Genomic DNA, 24,826 nt, shown 5'->3' with positions numbered 1-24,826 from the left:
AATTGTTAATTGTATTTAAATTAGAAACATTAAAATATATTTAAGTACATCAGATTAAACATTCCTAGATAAGGATGTTTTGAGAATGATCTTTTTAAATGTTCTTTTCCAAATACATATGTAGGTATAGATGGAGAAAGAAAGGGAGAGAGAGAAACATACATATGGGAAGAGAGAGCAAGCGTCAGAATTTAAATACCTAAATGTCTTCTTTCTCTCTCTCGTTTCTCCTATCTTTTCTCTCTCTACCTTTCTTTTCCTCTGTCTCATAGACACACATGTAAAGACTCATGCTCTGAACTTTTGGCTAGTCTTGTACTATGATGTGACACATTGATCTACCAATGTCTCCATATATGAGTGTGTGGCAAAGCACTTACTTGTTCTTGACATAGTAACAGGTTATTGATCTGCTAAAGTAGCAATCGCATTATTTTTAAATAGTTCTGAGAGTGTATATATTTTGGCTTATAAAATCACATTTAGTAATGTATTTATCATATTGTTTATATAATATCAACTCATCTCCTAAATATGTTTATTATCTGTGAATAATTGTAGATAGAGAGAAGACTCCTATTAACAAAGTTGGCTTGAACCACGTATAAAAATAGGGTATTTTGCTTTCATGGAATCCAGTGTACTTTAATTATTAAAATATATTAAGGCTTTGCAAGATCCAGGGTGAAATAAATCTTTAGAGCTGAATCAATGACCCTAGGTATAAGGTTTTATGTTTAACTTTTATAAAAAGTAGTATTATTATTTGCTAGCTTGAAATTTCATTTGATTTGATTATTTCACTTATTTTAGATGCTGAAATCATCCCATATGTGTTAAATGACATGACTCAGTCTTTAGAAATCCAAGATGTTTGTAGCACACAGGCTTCCAATATTCCTGGGTTTAGCTTAAATACACATGCATGCATACACATGCATGCACACACATGCATGCTAGAGTGTTTTTTTTTGTATAATACCTTTGTATAATTTTAAATAAAGTTCTCATATTCCCAATTCAAGGATATCTTTTATAAAGTAAATCCTTGATCATTTTCTGAAATACTGACTATTTTTAAGATGTCTGTACTTCCACAGACCCTTCACTGGAGAGCCAGGCAGATTACAGAAATTGAGAAGAGAGGACAATGCTTGCCTGTCACATATGCTCTGCACACCTCCCTTGCCAAATATAGACAAAGACAGAGAAAGGAAAATCAAGAAGGTAGCAAAGAAGGTAGGTGAATCCCTTACCAAAGTCTGAAATAATTGCAAAAAAATTGTTGAAAATAATTTCATATTTTGTAAACTGTTCTCCTAGGTTAAAATCTTAAAACGAAAAGGGAGGATCCTAAATGAAAATACAGTCTGTGTTGTTATTAGGATATTTAATCTACAGGTGCAAAGTTGAATGATAATGAAATTATTTTTCATGTTTACATTTACAGAGTTGCACGTTTACTTATATATAATCAGTGAGAATATTTCTGTCTTATCTAAACATCAACTGTTTTACAGATTTAAGTGTTAATTCATATTTTAATGAAGATTGTCGACTTAAAATTTGAATGTCATCATGTATTTATGTTAAATGTCCTTTAAAGAAAATAACATCATGCTATAGGCTGAATTATTTGTCCAATGTTCATGTAGCTATTCTACAGTTTACAGACTAGTGACTCTCTTTAAACTCAAAGGCTTGATTCGACATCATCTAAAGAAGAGCAATAAATCTCTTTATGATCCTGCTTGTAGCTTGGGTAAGCAGCATTCTGTGTAAGAAATAAAAATATATAGAGTCCCTGTGGGGGATGGTACTCAAGCTGGTGTTGATACTGATACTAATACCAATATTGGACAATTATGAACACTAGATGTATACTTTATCCAGACATATTAGGCTATAAATATAAAGATTCATACTTAAAACATTCATTGAATTCATTCCACATAAATAGCTTATACAGTTGCTGTACTGTCTTTTCTTAACAGGTGAGGAATCTAAGGTTTGGGAAACTAAAACCTTTTTTACCTGGTAAATCAACCTTAAAAATCAGAATTTCAGGCCAGGTCCATGTGATGAAAGAATTGTTGTCTTTGATTGTTAAGGAGTTAAAAAGATATTTAAAAATAATATGTCCATTTTCATGTTGGCTACCAGAAATTTAAGCAAAAAAAGTTTTAAGGGCTTATCTAACACCTGCAAGTGTAGGTCATTGAACTAGTTAGTAAATTTTTCAATTTGTTTATAATTTAAAATCACAATTTCTGTTTACATTTATCCAGTGCTTTATTTCATAAATGTCAATGTGGAATCAATGAAAGGAACATCAAATAGTAAATGAAATGCAAACAATGAGAGGCTAAAGCCACTTTGTATGTTCCATCAGTATCTAAGTGCATGTTTATTGTACTTTCTTATTGCTGCCAGTTAGGTGTTGAAGTATAGTGGTAATCGTGAACTACATAGATGCCATTCATTTAGTGAGCAACTAAGTAACATATCCCAAAGTGAGTTAATACAGATGAATTGCCCTCAGGAAATAGTATTATTTTGACTTTGTCATGATTCAGTTTACATTTTAATACCTAATGTAATCATCTAACTTCACTCAAGATCAGCAAAGCAATTTCTTAGATTAGAAACTTTCAAATATTTTAATCTTACCTTATTTTAATTTTTTTCTCTATAATTTACCCAGAGAAAGAGGTGGGAATGGAATGGGATGGGATGGGCATTGGCCTTGAAGCAAACAAGACTTTCTCTGTTCCAACATGACAAGATTCCTAATTTTGAATATGCTACAAATACTAGGCAACAGACTTCCTCATACAGGTGAAATCAATGAATCAACCCAGACAGGATGGGCATACAGCAGTTCGCATATTTCTTCAAAGATATTTTTATTAAAGAATGGAATTTTTAAAAGATAGGAACATGTTAATAGACTTACTTAAACTGTAGTTTAAACACATAAAACATACTCATCACATTCACACACCCCATATATACACATATTTACCCCCCCACACACATAATCTCCACACCCCTACAAGCATACACACTCACACTCCTCACACACCTTTCACCAAAGCATTTATTGCAAAAGGGTATTCCAATGCGGAAACCCCTTTGCATTTATGATTGGCTACCAAGAAAATATGCTACTGTACATGACTTTCTCTGTGGTCCATTTTATCTGCTATAATTCTTTAAGAAGTTAGTGAAGAAAAATAGAGTTTCATAGTGCAACTCTGGGAACAGATACATCACCTCTTAAAGGAATTCTCACAAAGCTTCAGGTAGTTTTCATGCAATCATAGGTTTTCAATTCATGAAAGGATATGTTTCTCTGTTCAGCATATAGATTTACTTACTAAGCACCCAATTGATGATAGGTGCAACAGAGGATCAGAGAACAAATTACTGAACTTGTAATTATACTTTCACTTCTAACATGCACAGTATTGACTCCCAACAGGCAAAAGCCTTGTTAGTCTTTGAACTGTGGTTGAAGTGAACCAATCTTTCTAACTAGACCACAACTCAGTCAACCCATTAGTAAGCCCGGAAAGGAAACGTTGGGTAACAGGACAGCACAGTTGTAAAAAGCACTGGTGGCACTTCCAGGATGATGTTCAGTTCATAGCACCCACAGGGTGGCTCACAAGCCTCTAGAACTCCAGTTCCTGAGAATCCAACCCCATCTGTGGCCTGCACAGACGCTAGACACAGGAGTGGTACACAGACACACATGTAGACAAAGTACTCATACATATAGAAGAAAACTTAAAACAACAATAACAAGCTTCTAAGTGTTAGGTAACACAGTCTAGATCAGTGGTTTTCATCTTCCTAATGCTGTGATCCTGTAATACAGTTCCTCATGCTGTGGTGACCCCAACCATAAAATTATTTTTGTTTCACTTCTTAACTATAATTTTGCTACTGTTTCCAGTTATAAATGTCTGATATGTAGGATATCTGATACGTGACCCTTTTGAAAGGGTTGGTTGACCTCCCCCACCAGGGGTTCCAACATACAGTTTGAGAACCCCTGGTCTGGATAGGTTCACTTTTGTATTTATATATAAAGTCTAAAACTAATAATGTGTAGTAGCCTTTATTCGACTTTAGAACGCAAAGATGCCTGGCTTATATATTTGACTTCCCAAAACAACATTATATTTTCGTAAATTATTTGAAGACTACAACTTAAATTTGTGATTATGTTATAGCAAACAAAAAGAAAACCTCATCCTCTAGGAGATTTGTTTACATTTTCCTACTGTAGGTCAGAAATTTTGTGGACATTTGTGTAGTTTGTATTTGTGATTTTGTTATTCCTTAGAAAAAATGTTCTGAAGAATGGAAATAAAATAGGAAACACACAATTTTGGCATCTTATACAACTGATTTTTAGAAAAACGTGATTTCTGGCATATATTAGTGTAAGACCTTTATATGAATATTTATGGTATTCTCCCTGTCAATCACAACCACTGACAAATCTACTGTAGTCATTAAAGCTCTACTCTTCCAACCCAGTATGAGACAGCATTGTTTTTGTTCTTTCATACAAAAGGAATCTTCAAAAGAAAGTGAAAATTCCAGTCAATAACTCACAATTTTAGGTAGCCTTATACTTTTCTATTTTGTTGCAGTGTTGTGAAAAGATATGTAGACTATTAAATAAAACTCAGAGGAAACTGAGTTAGTCTTTTATCCTTATTTTTAATGTAATTATCTTAATTGCACTTAAATTTTCTCATGTTTTCATTAAAATTGTTGATTATCTTATTTTTCCTTATTCTTGTTTCCTATCCCAGTACACGGCCAAAGAATACATAATACAAATAAAGTTATGCAAGGATGGAATGTCCAAATTAGAAAATGACTTGTTTTATTTTAACCCCATCAAACAACAAACAAACAAAACAAAACCCAGAACTCATGGGAGTGATGAGAAGTAATTTACGAAATACACATCTAGGGATATGAAAAGAACTGATTATTACATTAGCGTGTGTCATATGTAGTTTTTGAAGAGGGTGAGATATAGCAAGTTAGTTGAAGTGTGATTAATATATATCCCATGTAGTTGTTTACAAGAAGTCTGCTGTTCTATGACTCTGGCCCACCATACTGCCTTCCCTACTATAGTAGATAGCACATTAATTTATTCTTCTAGGAAAGCAGAACATACAATTTGATATTCATTATGTTTGCAATCTTTACTTTTGCATATAAATTTAGATATCAGTCTGTTTAGATCTATGCTACATTAAAATAAGCATCCAGGGCATTTGAGAAATGCCTCTGACTTCCCGTCTTTTGTTATAGAAGTCACAGCCACAAGCATACCACTAGGAAGCAAACATAATTAATTTCTCCTAACACATATTTTAAAGTGGTAATGAAATTTATCCTGAGTACTTGCTTTAATTAGTTTTGGTTTTCCCTGTTTTAGATGTACCAAGGCTTTAACATACAAATTATGTAGTATAATTTTTTCCTTTTTAAAAGTTAGTTCCTCAAAACAATGATGGTATAACTTTTTAAAGCAGGAGAGATTTTAAACCTAGAACAACTCCTTAAAAGTTTTATCATTTGTGTGTGTGCTGTCTCCAGCCATAATTAAATAATACCCATGTCTTTTCAGTTTCTGTCCTGAAATGTTCACACTAGAGAGATGCTGCTGTAGCTGTAGTCCTGGGCATCAGCTGCAGTCTCCTTTCCATGAGAATCTCTGCTCTAGGCACCACAGGGACTCCCTGGCCCTCTAAGCCAGACTTGGGCTCCATGGAGAGTGTAATATTTTCTACACAACATGGAAATTTGATCTGGAACTTCTATAATGAGTGTTTGTATCAGTGTGTTCCCTTGATGTTCATTTTCTTTCAGGTAATGTTATTTTAATTAGTACCAAATGCTCATATCCAATTGCTCTGCAGTGGACATTGCAACAAGTAAGTTATAATGAAAAAATAAAAGAATATAAAGACTATTTGCCAGCTCAAGAAATCTGATTTTACTAGAAACTCTAAGTTGTATCTGAAATTGATTTGGTACCCCATTTATCCCACTTTACTTTAGGTTCTGATATCATTTAAATTATGTAATCCCTATAGTGATCTTAGTCACTAAATGCAGCCATGTAAGTTTGTGTGTATGGCCAAGGGGTTGTGACTATTTTCCCTTTATCCATACTTAATGAGTCAATAGGGAGGTAAATTCTCTAGAGGTACACGACTTCAAGGATGCTACATAGGCCAGTATTGTTGGCATCCACCTGTGACTTTGAAAATGCAAAATCTCATTCTATCTTCCCACACTTATCTGCCAAACCAGATGAACATAATCTTCATTTCAACTAGAGCCCTATATGAATAAGGATGTCTATTTCATTTTTATACAATGCTGCTTTTCTTAAATCCTTGTACAATAATCACACTTCATCTTAAATAAAAGCTTATATTCAAAACATAAATGAGGTAGGTGGCTAGAAAGGAAGGATGATGTAGAGGAAAAGGACTGTGCTTCTGTACCTAAGTCATAGATGGAGGTAAGAGTAACCTTCCTAGAAATGAAGAGGAAATAAAATGAAAGAAAAATACATAAAATAGTAAATATACATCATTTAAAAAGGATTTTAATATTGATTATTAGCATATAAGAACTGCTTCATTTAATTTTACAAAAGTGATGATGTATACTTACTAATTATATATCATTTTTGTGTGTTACTAATTGTCTCTAGGTAATGAGACCACAGGTTTATTATCATTATTATTATTGTTATTGTTGTCATTCTTATTTTTGCCCCCTAATTGCAGTTTCCCCACCCTCCTCTCCCCCCATCTCCTCCCCCACCACACATCCCCATACACTCCTCCATTTCTCTCCAGAAAAGTGCAGGCCTCTCATGGATATTAACCAAATGTAAAATATCAAGTTGCAGTAAGACTATGCACCTCCTCTTGAATTAAGGCTGGACCCACTATGAAAGATGACCCAGTATGAAGAAAAGGGTCCAAAAGCAGGCAAAGGAGTCAGAAAAGGCCCCTGCTTCTACTGCTAGTAGTTCCTCAATAAGACTAAGCTATACACTATAATATATGTGCAGAGGGCCTAGGTCAGTACTCTGCAGGCTCCCTGGTTGTTCATTCAGTCTCTGAGAGCTCCTATGAGCCCAAGTTAGCTGATTATATGGGATTTTTTGTTGTTATCCTTTAACATTTTGGAGCTTATAATTCCTCCTCCTTTTCTTTAGGATTCCCTAATATCCACCTAATGTTTTTCTGTGGGTCTCTGAATCTGTTTCCTTGAGGTGCTGAATGAAGCCTCTTTGATGACAATATGACAATTGGGCTAGGCATCAATCTATGAGTATAGCAGAATATATTAGGAATCATTTCATTGACTTTTTTTTTTTGCCTTCTATCTTTGGTGATACACATGGGACCTCATGAAACTGAAAAGCTTCTGTAAGGCAAAGGACACTTTTAGTAGGACAAAATGGCAGCCCAAAGAATGGAAAAAGATCTCATTGACCCCGTATCCAACAGAGTCTAATTTCCAAAATACGTAAAGAACTCAAGAAACTTGATATCAACAAACCAAATAATCCAATTAAAAATGTGGCACAGATATAAATAGAGAATTCTAAACAGAGGAATCTCAAATGTTTGAGAAGCACTTAAAGAAGTGTTCAACATGGTTACTCATCAGGGAAATGCAAATCAAAATGACTCTGAAATTCCATCTTACACTTGTAAGAATGGCTAAGATTAAAAACACAAGTGACAGCTCATACTGGAGAGGATGTAGAATAAGGGGAACACTCCTCCACTGCTAGTGGAAGTACAAACTTGTACAGCCACTTTGGAAATCAATATTTCCAAATCTACCTCAAGACCCAGCTATACCACTCTTGGGCATATACCCAAAGAATGTTCAAGCATACCACAAGGACACTTGCACAGCTATGTTCTTAGCAAGCATATTCGTAATAGCTTCAACCTGGAAACAACCTAGGTGTTCCTCAGCCTAAGAATGAATGAAGAAAATGTGGTACTTTTTATACAATAGATTGTTACTCGGCCGTAAAACACAATGACATCATAAAATTTGCAGGCAAAAGGCTGAATTAGAAAAAAAATCATCCTGAGTGAGGTAACCCATACCCAGAAAGACCACCACATTATGTACTCACCTATAAGAGTATATTTGCTGTAAGTTAAAGGATAGCCATGCTACAATCCTCAGACCCAGAGAAACTAAGTAACAAGATGGGCTCACGGGGGTGGGGCATGGATCTTCCTGGGAAGGGTTCTTAGAATAGACATAGTGGGTGGACAGGTTAGAGGGGTTCAGATACAGGAAGGATGGAGGGAGAGACAACTGGAATCATAGGACATTTCTGGGATTAGCTAGAAACCTACTACAATGAAAACTCCCAGGAATCTATTAGGGTAACCTAGTAATAGGGGCTATGGAGCCTGAACTGACATCTTCTGTAATCAGGCAAGATTTCTAGTGGAGGGATTGAGACACCAACACAGCCACTAAGCCTTTGACCTACAATTTGACCTGTCTACAAGATATGCTGGGATAAAGGTGGCAGAGAAGTTGTGGGAGTGGCCAACCCATGACTGGTCCAGCCTGAGACCCATGCCATGAGAGGGAGCCCACCCCTGAGGGCCAGGAAACAGAGGCTAATTATATATCTTTAGAAAAACAAGGATTCATTGATCACTTGTGCAAAAAATTACCTAGAGAAAGTAAAATAAGCAGAAAGGAAAAAAACAGGTATCATGTGGAGTGTGGTGGTGAGCTGTATATGGCTTTCATAACAGGCCCAAGGCCTGACCTTCAAGATTGTCTGCTCCCTCACCCCAAAAAGGCTACATCAAGTCACTCTTGGCTTGTACCAAAAATAGTTCCCAACTTTCTGCAAGTCTTTCACCTCTCCATAATATTGTTCTCAGGGTTATGAAATTATATATTTTTAATTAATGTTCTTAAAAAGCTTTTCTGTGTTTGGATGAGAGAGAACAGTTACTTCCTTATAATATTGTATGCAGAAACTTATTGATCATCTGGGTATGAGAAATGTTTCCTTTCTCACAATGAGTTTTCCTAAATACAGCCAAAGACCTGCTGACTGGTCAAAATTAACAAGAGTACTTCCTGAAAATAATTTCCCAGTCAGTGTCTTTAAATGCTGAATGTAAGAATAATGAACTGTTGTTGGGGACTCATGTTTGTAAGATGAGCTACCAGTTGGTAATTAGGGGAGCTGTATAACACCCTGGTGACACAGGCATCTTTTATTGCTGCCATTTTTGTGGATGAAAAAGGGCAACAGAGAGTAATCAGCCTTTGGCCTCAGGGAAGCTACAAAATCAGCATCAGCAAAAGCCTGAATTTTCTGAGTGTCTTTTGTGATACAGCAGAACCTGGTCAGCCATAGCAGTCACCTGCTGGATATGATGAAGTTACTCAGTCTCCTTGTAACTTGGTTCTTCATTCATTAAATGATAAAAGTAATGATATTTATTTCAAGTGGTTGTTAAGGTGATTAATTATTAAATATACCCAAACACTTAAAGTACCTGGTATATAAATGATCAGCAGTTATTGTCTATTGTCTACATGTTTGTCTCTGTGGTGGGGATATAACAATAAAGAAAAGAATCCCTCCCCAAACATACTTTCATTCTCATTATCAACAGGACCTTTTCAGCTTATGGACATTTGTGTATGAGTCTTGCTTATGAACATACAAAAACAGAATGTTACTGAAAGACACACACAAGGTCTGTTTCATTTTTTTAATTATTAGATGCCATTTTACAGTGATTGAGTGTTTTCTCAATTTCTAATAAATGAGTTCTAAACAAAAAGACCATTTTTTGCAATTCAGCTATAATGTGATGAAAAAGAAAACACTCTGATTCAAGTTGAGGGATGTAAACCAAATGATCTAAAATTTCATAAATGGTTTTGGAGCATCAGATAAACATATAAATAACTCTAAGGCTATTTTTGATAGATACTGATTTTAAAGCATGTCCTGACTGTTTATACATTGAAATAATAACCTCAAATAGCTGGTAATAGGATGCCATATCTGAGGGAAATTATTAGGTTATGCAGGTAGAGACCTCATACATGACACTTCTGCCCTTATTTAAATGATTTCAGAGAGCTACCTTGTCCCTCTATGATGAGAAACATGAGGAAAGGATGGCTGTCTCTGAAGCAGAGAGCAAGCCCCATAATACTCTCAGCCTGAAAATCCTGGACTTCTTCCTCCAAAAATTTTCCAAAACATATTCCAGTTGTTTATAAGTCATACAGTTTATAGCAATGGATTGTAACAGGCCAAATGCACTAAGAGAAGCAAGAATACATATGTAAGAAAGAAGTGCCTGGGGCAGAAAAATCAAGAATATGAGAGAAGAGAATAGAGGGGAGGGTGCAACAGATGTGTTTCGGGTGATGGGTGGAAGTTTGTAAGGGAGGGCTAACATGAGTGAAACAAGAAAAGTGATCAGGAAAGACAATAGAAGAATTCTATGGTTTTAATGTTTGCCATGCAGTGTTATTGGAGGCACAGTAAAGGAAAGACACTTCTTATGGTCAGCTGAATGGAATCTTGTTAGTGGCCATGTCAGAGGAACAGCAGATGGCAATTGAAGTTCAGGTGACAGCTCACTAGGAGGAAAATCCCTGATGGGTGAATCTTAAATAGCAAGGCCCTGAGAATACAGATTCCAGAATGTCTTTTGCTTTTGCTGTGCGTTTACATGTTTGCCTCTGCCATCTTTCTCTGGTGTCTGGCATGGTGTGAATGGGTGTGGGGAGATCCCCACTGCCTGTTGTAGCTCGAGTTTTCCTGCCTTGCCCACAGTCAGGACAAATCTTTGTCAACTGCCAGTCCCACAGCTGCTCAGACCCAACCAAGCAAACACAAAGACTTATATTGCTTTCAAACTGTATGGCCATGGCAGGCTTCTTGCTAACTGTTCTTATAGCTTAATTAATCCATTTCCACAAATCTATCCCTTGCCAGGTGGCTCATGGCTTACCGGTACTTTACATCTTCCTTGTCCTGGCGGCTGTTGCAGGCAGTGATTCCTGCCTTCCTGTTCTTTTATTTCTCCTCTCTGTTAGTCCCACCTATACTTCCTGCCTAGCCACAGCCAATCAGGTTTTATTTATTGACCAATCAGAGCAATTTGCCATACAGACCATCCCCCAGCACAGCCAAGTGAAGACCATCTCAGACACCTGCACTCAGGCCCGTGGTCCTAATCATCCTCTATGCAGACTTGCTGGGTAAAGCCACGAGGAACCCGAGAACAGGCTCCCACAGGACATACAGAACATCCCACAGCAGCCTGTAATGTAGTGTGTTTATCTCATGGAAACATTCCGTTCTACTGGGCATTTTTACCTGTGGACTATTATGATGATGATTTCTTCCTAAGCTGTACTATCTGATTGATAATAATAATGTTAGTTTAAATAGAGTTTTGACAATTAAACATATAAACAAGGAAGTATCACACATGAGTTTCTATTGAGGAGCCATATAGACTGTGGCTTAGTTTAATGATTAAGAAAAACAATTGAATCTCATTAGCCTAGCTAGTTTCAATTTTTCTAATCTTAATGTTAGGAGATGTGTTCACAGGTTTCTGAGTACATTATAGCTGAAACGAAGCTCTGAAAATAATTTAAAGTTATACTCGGATGTTTTTGTCAAATAGCTTTCAGGTGAAAATCCCAAGAAGACAATCAGAACTTTTAGAAAGGCATGTAGTTGAATGTGGAACTCTTTAAGGTCAGGGGATAAGAACAAAGCAGCCCAATTATTATTAGCTGATGTACCTTTCTTGCTTGGATAGGTTGATGATCAAAGGTGATGATGAATTCTTTGTACCCATTTTTTGCCCTCAATCTCCTGACATAAAAAACTATTGAGTATATACCCTAAAGATTTAAAGTAGAGTTGACTGATTATTTTTTTCATATATAAAAGTTCAGATTTATGATTATTTTAAGATTTTCTTATAATATTACTTTTGAGAGAATTAATAAAGTTATTGGCCCATGTTTTTGTAATTGCAAAATTCAGCCTACCAGTAAAAGAATATCTTGCTTGCTTACACACTCTTTATCTATAACAAGTTTCTTGGCTGTGAACATACATGGGTTCTTGGGGTAATTTGTTTTTCACCTGTAACATGTAAAATGTTTATGTAAGGACTATGGAAATCATGTTGTTTCTTACTTGTGTTCATTGTAATCATTCATTGAAAAACAGAATGTAACCACATTGTAATTTTTATATTGCCTGAAAGATTTTGCTGGAGTATATAAACTATAAGGGGGGAAGAAGATTTAAACTGAGTTAGAAGGGAAACATAAAGAATGGGAAGGTTAGAGGGAAAACATGAAGAATGGGAAGGTTAGAAGGAAAACATCAAGAATGGAAGGTTAGAAGGAAAACATCAAGAACGAGAGAAGGAAATCACCAGGAAAATAAAGAATAGAGAATGCAAAAGAAGAATAAAGAAAAGGTCCAAAGAAAACCATCAAGAGAGTGTGCAAGTATCTTTTTCCCTTAACCCCTTTAGATAAAAAAAGTTAGTCAGCCTACTCCATGAATTAATTCCCTTTGAACCTTGAGGTGCTGGAGGCTGGTCCTCCAGGCAGCAATGGAATCTTTCCTTGGTGTGGGTACTGACTTAACATAACAAGCTACCCAAAGCCTTAGTGCTGGGACAAAAGGGCATGTTCAATGCTCGCTTCCTTTGCTTCTCTTCTTCCATCATGAGTACTTCAAACATGGAAGTACAGTTGAAGTAATTATATGATAGTTAGAGGATGGAATAATTTGGACACACAGGTGAAGAAAAGACCTATATTGTAACTAGAACATTAAGGAGATTGAGTGAATGGACAAAAGAAAAGATAGGAAAGGATTGAAGGCTCTGAGGAATTTCCTAGGTGGTTGTGCTCTGAATTGTGATGGGAATATAGACAGAAAGGCCATTTTGGTAAAGTAATAGAAAAAAAGAGGAAGAATGTATTGGAAACTGAAGGAAAGGCCATTCTCATTATAAACTAGCAAAGAACTTGGCTGAATTATGTTCATGCCGATGGCATGTAGAAAGTAGAATTTAAGAATAGATGAATGTGAACATTTGGTGAAAGAAATATATGAGCTATAAAATTTTAGGGTTCTTTGTAGATTCTTTTAGCTACATACTTTAAATTCTTAAAAAGAAATGATAGAGAAGTAGAATTTACAATCAAAAGGGAAACAGAATTTAAAGACTTGAAGAATTTTCAGCCCAGTCATATAGTAAAGAATGAAAAGCATTTCAGCAGATGGAACTAAGCAGGTGACCTTCTAATGGGGGATTATTTTGGATAGAATGATGGCAGAAGCTACACACTGGGACAATGGATGAGTGACCCCAAAGGAAAGTAGAAGATACCCGTGCTTCGCTCCTATCTCATTAGTAGAGTGCAAGTCTATAGGAAGAAAGTATATCAAACAAGAGACATCAAGTATCCTCAGGATACTGTGCCTCAACTGGATGCCCAGGACTACCTCAAGTCTTTTTTTGTTGTTGTTACATTCTGAGACTTGATCTCAAACTTTTTCATTTCTAGAAGTAAGTTTTTGGACTGTATGAATTGTATGGCCTCAGGTATTTGCTATAGAAGCACAAAATGGTCTAATAAAAATTGTTGGTTTGGTATGGAATAGAGAATGTGGTCTTCTGTGACTTGAAATTTTGCATCATTTTCAGGTGAAGGCTAAGATGATGGGAGAAAATACCAAGGTAATATTACTAGGCACTCATGGTTGACCCGATTTTGGAATGGAAGATAAATAAATAAGAAAAATAAAATAAATTGAACTTTGAACTTAATATTTTCTTTTCATTTTAAGGCAGTGTTCACTTGACTTAAATGAAAATGAAATACATTTTGGTTATAAAAAAAATTAAAAAGGCTTGGGAAGTATAATTAATTCACTAGTTAGAATCAACAAAGAAATAAATTTGCTTTCCAATATTTTACTATCAGCATACAAATAAGCAGGCATGTAAATGTGTGCATGCACAGATATTATGCACAGAGAGATAGTGATATCTAAACCTACATTCTATATCTATCTGTCTGTCTGTCTATCTATCTATCTATCTATCTATTTATCATCTATCTATCAGTCAGATGATTAACCTATCTATCGAGAAGTCAGTGATACCCAAGTCTCATTTTTTTTTTTTAGAATTTAAGAATATCTCAAACTGCAAGGGATTGATTACCTTTATCAACCCTTACTTTATAGATGAACAATAACAGAGAAACCAGAAGATTAAAGAACTATTTCTTGCGTTATGTGTGTGTATACACACACACACACACACACACACACACACACACACACACACACACACACGAGACTCAGGTTTTGATACCCATTTGCTTGGAAAGTTAAAATTTCTTAAGTTTTTATTCCTGGTACCACTACCATCTCTTAAGTTTCCTCCATGACCCATAAAGATCCACTTCCATGACCTCTCTGTGATCCACCAGACTGCATCTATTGTTTAGAAAGGACTTTTTTTCACTTCACAATTATACCCATTAATAGTGTGGTATTTCCAAACAACAATTTTATCAACCGTGTCATGATCATCAAAAGTTACAAAAGCGAATCCTCTTTTTCCCACTCTGGCTGTCTTCTATAACTTCTATGGTTTCAATCTTGCCATACTTTTCAAAGTAGTCTCTTAGATTATATTCTTCTGTATCTTCCTTAATACCACCAACAAAAATTTTCTTCACTGTAAAATGGGCACTAGGCTTTCCAGAATCCTCTCTATAAAACAGTTCTCTTTTGTTCCACCACATGCCCATCAACCTTGTGTGTCCAAGCATGCATTGCAACACCCACCTCTTCAACACAAGATTAGGTCATAAAACCAAAGCCCCTGGAACATTTTATTAGGGATCTCTCATTACCACACAGTCTGTAAGTGTGCATCCTTTTTCAAAATGTTCTCTTAAGCTATCATCTGTGGTTTCAAGCTCAGACCACCAATAAACAGCTTCCTCAACTGTTCTGGTTCCTTTGGATCATGACCCTCCTCCACAAGGTGGCGGCAATGGCCCAAGTGAGGCAGGGGGCACATTTTGACATGTATTAATGTAATGAAGGTTATTCATGAAATAAAATTAGTTAAATTATGAGATTGAATTCAATCTTTGTACCTAGATACCAATGCTTCCTTTTGATAAGTCACAATCTGTGAAAAAGGATTCTGATAACAACCACGTGCTGTTTGGCTTCAGATATTTGAGGATACTTTTCATTCTAAGCAGACTAACTTCTTTCTTATTTATAGAAGAATGCAAGTTAAATAAACAGAACAGATCATCAACCATTTTTTAAAAAACTTTTATTCTTCTCTCATACATTACAGCTCCTCTCCTATGCCTCCCACTTCACCCATCTCTTCCCTCTGGCCCGGATCAACTCCTCCTCTGTTTCCCTTTAATAAAAGAACAGGCCTCCCAGAGTTATCCACCAAGCATGAACTAACAAGATGCAATAAGACTTGGCACATACCCTCATATCACGGCTGGTTGTGGCCACACAGTAGAGGAAAGGGATCCCAAGCAGAGGCAAAAGAGTTGGAGACACCCTCTACAACTTAGAGTGAAAGATAAATGCGTGGTCTAAATGTCATGGCACTGGTACTGGTACCAAAACTCAAAGAAAACCTGATTGTTAACAAAAGAGCCGTGGATGTGTTTTTCCAACAGCTCTTTGATCGCTTTGGTAATTTTTCAATAGTTTATGTTGCAACTGATCATCCAAATAAACTTTACTTCTGGTTCTTCCCATCCATTTTGTTTTAAAGGCTTAAATCTGAACTTCTTTTTTTATGACTCTAGGCCCACTAAAAGAGAACTAGAAGAGAGTGTTTCTAATTATTTTTTTCCAGCCACCCATCTGATGCCACTAAACTCTCAAATGAAAGATCAACTGGAACCATCTAAGAAAGCCCACTTTCTTGGTTTGCAGAGATTGCTCCATGACAAGTTATTTACACTGCAGAGATTGCCTTGATCATCATGAATTTGATTGACATCTGCCTCCACAGTCCTGCTCTCCTTCTCAGTTCTCATAGAAGCCATTTTACTTAATCATTTGCACACAAAGCTTTACTTCAAGTGCATCTTTTAGTCAAATAATTACTAGTGACTAATATTAAACCTACTTATGACCCATGCATATGTCTATTCATACATATGTATATTTACTACAATCCTTTCTGTTTTATCCCTCTGTCCAATTTGTCTAAGTTTCTCTCTCATTTTATCAATAACAAAAATTCATCTTATATATCATCTTATATAGCTCACTTACATGTATAATTGCACGCAAGTACACACACATGGGGGAATGCTTATGTTTCTCTATGTGTGGGTTTACTAAATGGTATTTATGCTACCACTGAAGAAAAAAATGTAATTTTAGTGAATTCTACTGTAAGCTTTCCCAGTTAGTGTTTATAAAATTATTTTCTCAAGAGGAAAAACTGTATTATAAATACAGGTATGTAAAATGTAATTTTAGAATGTGAAGTCATAATAGAGAAAAATGTAATACTGTCACTCATTTTGTGCTTTATTTGCAAGGTTGTGACATTTTAACATCGTCAATGGTTTGGCTGCATATTTGTATGTATGCAAAGAGTAGCATTTTATTTGTTTATGCCCATCTCCTCTGCTCTTATTCTGGTATTCTGCATTGTACTATAGGATAAGAATATTTTTTTTTCCGAAGACTTACCTAGTTTTTTTTTTTAATACTTATTTGGCATTTTTACCTTTAGGTCTGCTCATAATTAATATTTACAACCACCAGAAAGTTGGTACATTTATTACCATTTTAGCAAATGTGACTTTTAAATAAAGAAAAGAGGTGTATTGACATTTTTTCCTAGCCAGAAGCATAATAAGTGATATAATCAGAATATAACTTAGAAATCTTTGGCTCCAACTGCATATTTAATCTATTATCAATGCAGTCTGTGTCAATAGCATATTTTATAAAACAAACACTTTTTTAAAAAGATTATCTTTCCCAACTTCAAAGTAAAACTTAGTAAGGCACATTAAAAGTCAATATAAATATCATGTTAATTTCTACAATTTAGAATCAGTAGTTTTCAGATCATTTAATTAGATGAATATGCTTCTTTGTTTTACTGATTATGCCTTTTGTTCATTGGAAACGTTTCAGGTTATATCCAACCTAAAATCTGTAAAGGCAAATGACCTTAAAATGAGCCAGTGATTTTTCTGTGTGTAGAATATAACACAGAATACTTTTCTGAAACAGAAATGTTTCGGATTTGAAAAGTTTATTGTATATATGCATGCATGTTACTTTTTGCATAGGCAGGCATTGTAGGTACATGAAGTTATGTTTTAACTACTGGGACACACACACACACACACACACACACACACACACACACATACACACACATCTTTGTACATGCTGCAGGTTGTACCCTTTGCAAAGCTAGCCCATAGATATGAAGTGTCTTTTCCTTGATTCAGACTACATTTGTTCAGCAGTAGAATGGGTTCCATTTCTCCTCCTACCCTATATTTCTTTAGGGAAGACTTGAAACGGTTTATGATTTGCCCCCTCAGACACAGAAAATGACAGCCCACAATATACTGCTTTGGGGTTCCAGTGGACAACACTAGAGGGTCAGCAAATGCAGGGAAATCCTTTATCTCCCAAAGACCAGAGCTCCAATGCATGTAATGAGCTTCCTTTAACCAGGGAAAACCAATTGTTTATCATGGAAGATGATATTGAAAAGGTGAACATGTAAAGCCCAGAGGAACCCTGACGGAAGTCATTGTCTCTTCTTTGGATCCAAGAAAATCCATTTTCTACTTTTCTTGAATCACCTATATCTACTGTTTCCCTTCCTGTTATGAATTAAGAGCTTATGTTACAACCGTTGGGGTGGTCTTTGAGTTTATACATCCTGTGTCTCTTATGCAAAGATGTGCACTAATAATTATGTATGTCTTTTCTCCTGAAAAATCTATGGTCAGTTATTTCAGCAGATCAAATGCAAACAAGAGTAGGCAAGTTTAAACATCTCTTTGTTTCTGATAAATTCTAGAACTCTAAGTCATATTTTCCTGTAGTAAACCCAGGCTAATATATGCAAATTTTACCTTAACTAAAACAATAATCCTATCTTCAATAATATTTTCAAAGTAGTATAATACCAGTGCAAGTAATGTATCAGAAATGACCATGCAATAGCTATGCCAAAATATCATAATGGTAAATAATTGGGAGAAGGGATAGCACAAAGAAGAATTACAAATTTAATAAAGTAAAGGATGTTTATGATTTGGGAAACTATAATAAATGAGTATAATTCAAAATAACAAAGTAGAAATTAGATTGATTTTTAAGTATAGTAGGTCTTGGTAGCTTTTTTACAAAATAAAACAGCTGACCTGAACATAAAGACATTTAATTAATTTATTCTTTAAATCTCTCTTTCCAAATTATGGGGGACTGTGACATTAAACTCATTGGCAAAATATTTGCACTGCCTATTCACCTATGCCATAGGAATTCAGTCTTGCTGTTCATTCTCGGCAGGATTTTAGATAATATAGAACACAGAAACTGTAAGTTGAAGATGTTATCAATTATCGCTATATTATAAACCTCCCTAGAGTAGGCCCTGAAAAACATGAGCATCTGGTACTTTCTACTTTAATGTGGCATAAAACAAGATAAACTAATGAAGAAATTATGAGCACAATGGGATGTTAGAGAGGAGTCAAAGATACCGTGATTATGGAGTTAGGCCAAAAAAAAAAAAAAAAAAAAAACACAACAGATTTTAATCTAAACTACAATAACAATATATAATGTAATCACATATGTGTATATGTATATCAATTCAGAGTTTTAGGAAGTGGTAAATGAGACCTACTTTTTCATAGTACTTGATCTCATAGTCCAGAACAGCTCCATTGGAAAAAGCAGGTGCTTGCCATGATAGAGCAAGGCTGTTTTGGGATGCCCAGTCCTTTCTCACCATACCTATCAGAGAAGGTGCTATAAGGAAAGGAAAAAAAAAATTGATTAGTAGGGATAATTTTAAGTCTGTGAATATATGCTATGTCTCTTCCGAAGAAAATACATTACTTTGTGTAGAGGATAACAATTGCCAATGCCAAATTAATAAAATAGGCTCAGAGTATATTCCACTCAAGTCAAATAAGGGGTTCATTTACTTAGAAACACCAATAAGAAATAGAAGAAACACTCAGATATTTCAAGATGAAAGCCAGAGCTCATTTGCCTCTGGTTTTGTCAAGGAGGATGTTTTTCTTCAAATTTGGTTTGGTTTTGGGTTTTAACCAGAAAGCTAGTGTGCTTGTCTCCTGCGTTTCATATAATCTAGGTAACAAGCTGTGTGATTACAAGAGCTTGTGGAAGCTTTTCTTCTTAAGAGATCTGAGTTAAAAGAAACACAGTGCCAAAATACTGAGTGTTAATTTTACGACATAACTTCCCAGAGGAGTTATTGAAAGTGACTTTAAAAGGAAACGGTTCAATTTAAGAAGTCACAAGGAAAGACCCACAGACATTATTTCACTAATGAGCTTTTTGGTCAGAGTATGGCATTCTATTCAGATATAATTGTGTATGTGGAAGTAGAGTGAGACAATAATTCTGTTGCTAGTGCTGAGAAGTAGGACACCACAACGTCCATGGGAAAAGGGAGGTATGAGATCAATGAAGGTAAATAAAAATTCAAATCAAAATGATCCTTAGGAAATTGTGCCACTCTCCTACCTCATTCTCAGAAATTTATTTAATGTGTTAATAATAGGTGATACAAAATTTAAAAATTTACTCATTGTGATATTTTAAACTTCTTAGAAAAACTCGTTTTAATATTTTACTTCTATAGGTTGTCTTTGAATCATAAGAAAAAGTCTTTTTTTTTTTTTATTTTATGAGACTGACAGTTGTGGTGGTAATCTAATTGTACTGAAATATTATTTTGATTGTATGTTAATAAATAAAGTTGTCTGGGGGTCAGAGCTATTAGAGCCATAGCAAGAGTGTGGCGGTGGTGGCACACGCCTTTAATCCCATAAGATCTCTGTGTGTTCAGGGATACAGTCAGCATTGGAGACATATACCTTTAAGACCTAGGGGGCTGTACATTCAGACAGTGACGAGGCAGTCATGTGTTTGGGTTTACAACCAATGAGAAGGCAGAACGACATACTATAAAAAAACAAACCGACAGGAAGTAGGTCTCTTTTCGCGAAGCTGGGACAGCAGAAGGAAGGGTGAGATTTAGCTCTGAGCTCTGACCTCTCGACTTTCTCTTTTACATTGTTTCTGTGTTTCTTATTTAATAAGACGGTTGGTTACATCTACATCTGGCGCCCAACGTGACAAGAATCCATTAAAAACTGCTTGGCTTGGCGGCAGGTCTGCTTTCCCGCAAGGGCGGCAGGCGGCCCGCGGCGGCGGCGGTGGCACGCGGCGGCCGGCGGCGATCGGCTTCTTAGTCCGAGCCTGGGTCTAGTTCTGCTTGACCTCAGGCTGGACTATCGGTGAGCTGCTTGCTTAAATCCTGCTTGCTTAAAGCCGGTGCTACAAACAACTCAGAGTTGCCCTGCCGAACAGGGCCCTGCCTGTAAAGCCAACGCACGTGGTCGGAGCTTAAGGAAGCCAGACCCAAGCCTTGATTCGGCACAAGAGGGAACACGTGGCTGCATTTAAACTTTAGCCAGCTACGCTTTCTTGCGCTCTCTCTCTCTCTCTCTCTCTCTCTCTCTCTCTCTCTCTCTCTCTTTCTCTTTGGATTTACACCTGGGACACTAGGTGGCTGTTTTGAAAATCCCCTCGGATTTCTACTGTTCTACGCAGATTTGGTAAGTCATAATATATCAGATATTTTAAAGGAAACTATCTAAAAGAGAATTTTTTTCCACGTTTAAAAAAAAAATGGGTTTTATGTGTACATTGGAAGAAAATTGGTTTTTGTTCGAAATTTTAGGCAGTCTGGCAATGGAACAACTATATAATATTAGTATTGGTGGAATTATGCACCTTATCACTATAATAATCCACATTTTAATATTTAAAAAGATAGTCAATTTAAGTGCCAGGATAACAGCTTTAGAAGAACTTGCTAAACCTGTAAAAATTCAGACAGAAGAAATTAACAGTGAAGTTGTTTCAAGTCGGGATCATAAGGTTGCAGAAAGAAAGCCTGTTTTCACACAGTCACCCTTAATTTATCCTGTAACCGTACAGCAGATGCCTGATCAAATGGCTACACAAAATAATTGGGCTCCAATTGAAATGTTGGATTTAAAAAGGTTTAAGGAGGCAATAGTATCTTATGGCATGCATTCCCCATATGTAAAGCAAATGTTAAACTCTTGGTCAACATATAATAGGATAGTACCACAGGACTGGCGGGACCTCGCACAAGGTGTTCTGGAACCCAGCCAGAGACTTCAATTTCTGACTTGGTTTAAGGAGGAGGCTAAAAACATAGAAAAACAATGGAGGGATAAAGGAATACAAGTTTGCCAGGATCAGCTTATGGGCGAAGGCCAATATGCTTCAGCACAAACACAATGTTTATATGATGTCCAAACCCTAATTTTATGTCGAACGGCAGCCTTGAATGCATGGGACAAAGTTGAGGAACCAGGAAAAAAATCTGAGTCATTTACAAAGGTGAAGCAAGGCCCAAAAGAGTCTTTTACAGATTTTTTACAAAGACTGGCTTCAGCAGTAAAGAGAATGGTCTCGGATTCAGAAGCTAGTAAGGCAATAATTGAATCTTTGGCCTTTGAGAATGCGAATGCAGCATGCAAAACAATAATCAGGCCATTAAGGGCAAGATCTGCACCTATGGAAGATTGGATTAGAGAAACAATTAATGTTGAAGCTGATGAGCATGATGATACATGGGTAGGAGAAGTAATTTCAAAAGGTTTGAGGAGTGTTAGATGTTTTGGATGTGGAAAGCAAGGACATTTGAAAAGGGACTGTAGACAGGTCATTCCCAGAAACAATGTTTCTTCAAGGAACAATGGCAACAGAAGGCCCCTTCCTTCTGGAGTATGCAGAAGGTGTGGTAAGGGAAAACACTGGACCAACGAATGTAGATCAACAAAGGACAGACAGGGTAATCCTTTGCCTCAGTCTTCGGGAAACTCCCAGAGGGGCCTCGCGCAGGCCCCCAGTGCAAATCCAGTTCAAACCTTTCCTGCAGCCATAGAGGAAATGCCTGCTCTGGAGAGCGATTAAATAACCAAATGCCTATTGGAATAAATCATGCTGGTCAGGATGATGAAACAGAGAGAATAGAAAATTCAGGAGAAAACATAAAGAAAATTTTTTGGCAAACTTCTATTAATGAACAAAGACCAAAATTAACAATAAAAATAAATGGTGTTTTGTTGTCTGGTCTGGTAGACACAGGTGCGGACGTTACCATAATTGCACCAGAATTTTGGCATCCAACTTGGCCTCTTCAGGAGGTAAACGTTCAACTGTTAGGAATTGGGACATTATCTCAGGTGAAACAGAGTGCAAGATGGCTCGAATGTATAGGTCCAGAAGGACAGAGAGGAAAATTAAAACCATATGTGGCTAACATAACTATGAACCTGTGGGGTCGAGACTTGTTGCAACAATGGAATACTCAGATTAACATCCCTCCAATCTCAGAAACAAATCATAAACTAGCACATGTTACTGAGAGAAATATTAGAAGATATTGTTCTAATGAGTGGTCACCAGCCATCCATATTATACAAGAACAGGGCACAATAACTGATGATCTTCCAAAGACACCAACAGCTCTACCTTTAAAATGGTTAACAGACAAGCCTGTATGGGTCCAGCAATGGCCTTTAACAACAGAGAAACTCCAGGCTTTAGAAGAGCTGGTAGAAGAACAGTTAAATGCTCAGCATATTGAAGAATCAACCAGCCCTTGGAATTCTCCTGTATTTGTTATTAAAAAGAAATCTGGTAAATGGAGAATGGTAACAGACCTTAGAGCAATTAACAAAGTAATTCAGCCAATGGGCTCTCTACAATCTGGGATGCCTTTGCCTACTCTGTTACCAAAAGGATGGCCTCTCATAGTTATTGATTTAAAAGACTGTTTCTTTTCAATACCCTTACAAGAAAAAGACAAAGAAAGATTTGCTTTTACAGTGCCTACTTATAATAATTCTCAACCGGTTAAAAGATTTCAATGGAGGGTCCTCCCACAGGGAATGTTGAATAGCCCAACTCTGTGCCAATATTTTGTGCAACAGCCATTGGAAGTGATACGTAAAAAATTTTCTAAATCTATAATTTATCATTATATGGACGATATTTTACTAGCTGACTCAAATGCAGATACTTTAGAAATAATGTTTGAAGAAGTAAAGAAAATTTTGCCTTGCTGGGGATTACAAATTGCTCCTGAAAAGATACAAAGAGGAGATTCTATTAATTATTTAGGATATAAAATAGAGCTACAAAAAATTAGACCCCAAAAGGTGCAAATTCGGAGAGATAGACTACAGACTCTTAATGACTTTCAAAGATTATTTGGAGACATTTCTCATCTACGAACTATTGTTGGGGTAAAAAATGATGAACTGACTAATTTGTTCAAAACCTTAGAAGGTGACAAGGACTTAAATAGTCCAAGAGAATTATCACCTGAAGCTGAGAAAGAATTAGCCTTGGTAGAAAAGAAAGTGCATGAAGGACACGTGAATCGTATTGATCCAAAGCTGGATTGCATTTTAGTTATCTTACCTTCTAGGCGTTCTCCTACTGGAATATTAATGCAGAGGGAAGATATTATATTGGAATGGATATTTTTACCAAATAAACCAAATAAAAAATTAAAAACTTATGTGGAAAAAATCTCTGACTTGATTTACAAAGGAAAATTGAGACTTCGTCAATTAGCAGGCATAGACCCAGCAGAAATTGTCGTACCATTAACTAAGGAGGACATTGAAAAATTATGGACAGAAAGTGAACCTTGGCAAAGAGCTTGCAGTAATTTTTTGGGAGAAATTAACAGCAAATATCCCAAAAGCAATAGAATTGATCTTATAAAGAGAGCTGAATGGATCTTGCCTCAAATTGTACGGCAAAAACCCATATCTGGAGTTCGTACATTTTATACAGATGCCAACAAAGAAGGAAAGGCTGGTTACAAATCAGAAAATTTAAGTAAAGTGGTTCAAAGTCCGTATAATTCAGTTCAAAAATCAGAATTGTATGCTATTCTGTTGGTATTAATGGATTTTTCAGAACCTCTCAACATAGTAACTGACTCTCAGTATGCTGAAAGAGTGGTGTTACATATTGAGACTGCAGAATTTATCCCTGATGCTTCAGAATTAACTTCACTATTTATTCAATTACAAGATACAATCAGGAAAAGGATCATCCTTTATATATAACTCACATTCGATCCCATACTGGTCTGCCAGGCCCTCTAGCACAAGGCAATGATGAGATTGATAAATTATTGATAGGAAATGTGCTGGAAGCCTCAGAATTTCATAAAAAACATCACGTCAATAGTAAAGGTTTAAAAAAGGATTTTTCCATAACCTGGCAACAAGCCAAAGAAATAGTAAAGAAATGTCCTACTTGTTCCGT

General features: G+C 36.1%; 1 protein-coding gene across 1 annotated transcript in view; it reads right to left on the bottom strand.

Annotated features, from left to right (window-relative positions):
* Positions 1-24,826, bottom strand: part of Epha6 (EPH receptor A6) — a 951,985-nt gene that overhangs the window by 363,923 nt on the left and 563,236 nt on the right. Inside the window, 1 exon segment of the mRNA XM_028879452.2 lies at positions 19,092-19,216. Coding sequence (XP_028735285.1) covers positions 19,092-19,216 — 125 coding nt within the window.

Source organism: Peromyscus leucopus, chromosome 12 (assembly GCF_004664715.2).
Source record: "Peromyscus leucopus breed LL Stock chromosome 12, UCI_PerLeu_2.1, whole genome shotgun sequence".
Classification (NCBI taxonomy): Eukaryota; Metazoa; Chordata; class Mammalia; order Rodentia; family Cricetidae; genus Peromyscus; species Peromyscus leucopus.
The sequence above is the reverse complement of the archived record's forward strand: the minus strand, read 5'-3'. Positions and strand labels throughout refer to the sequence as shown.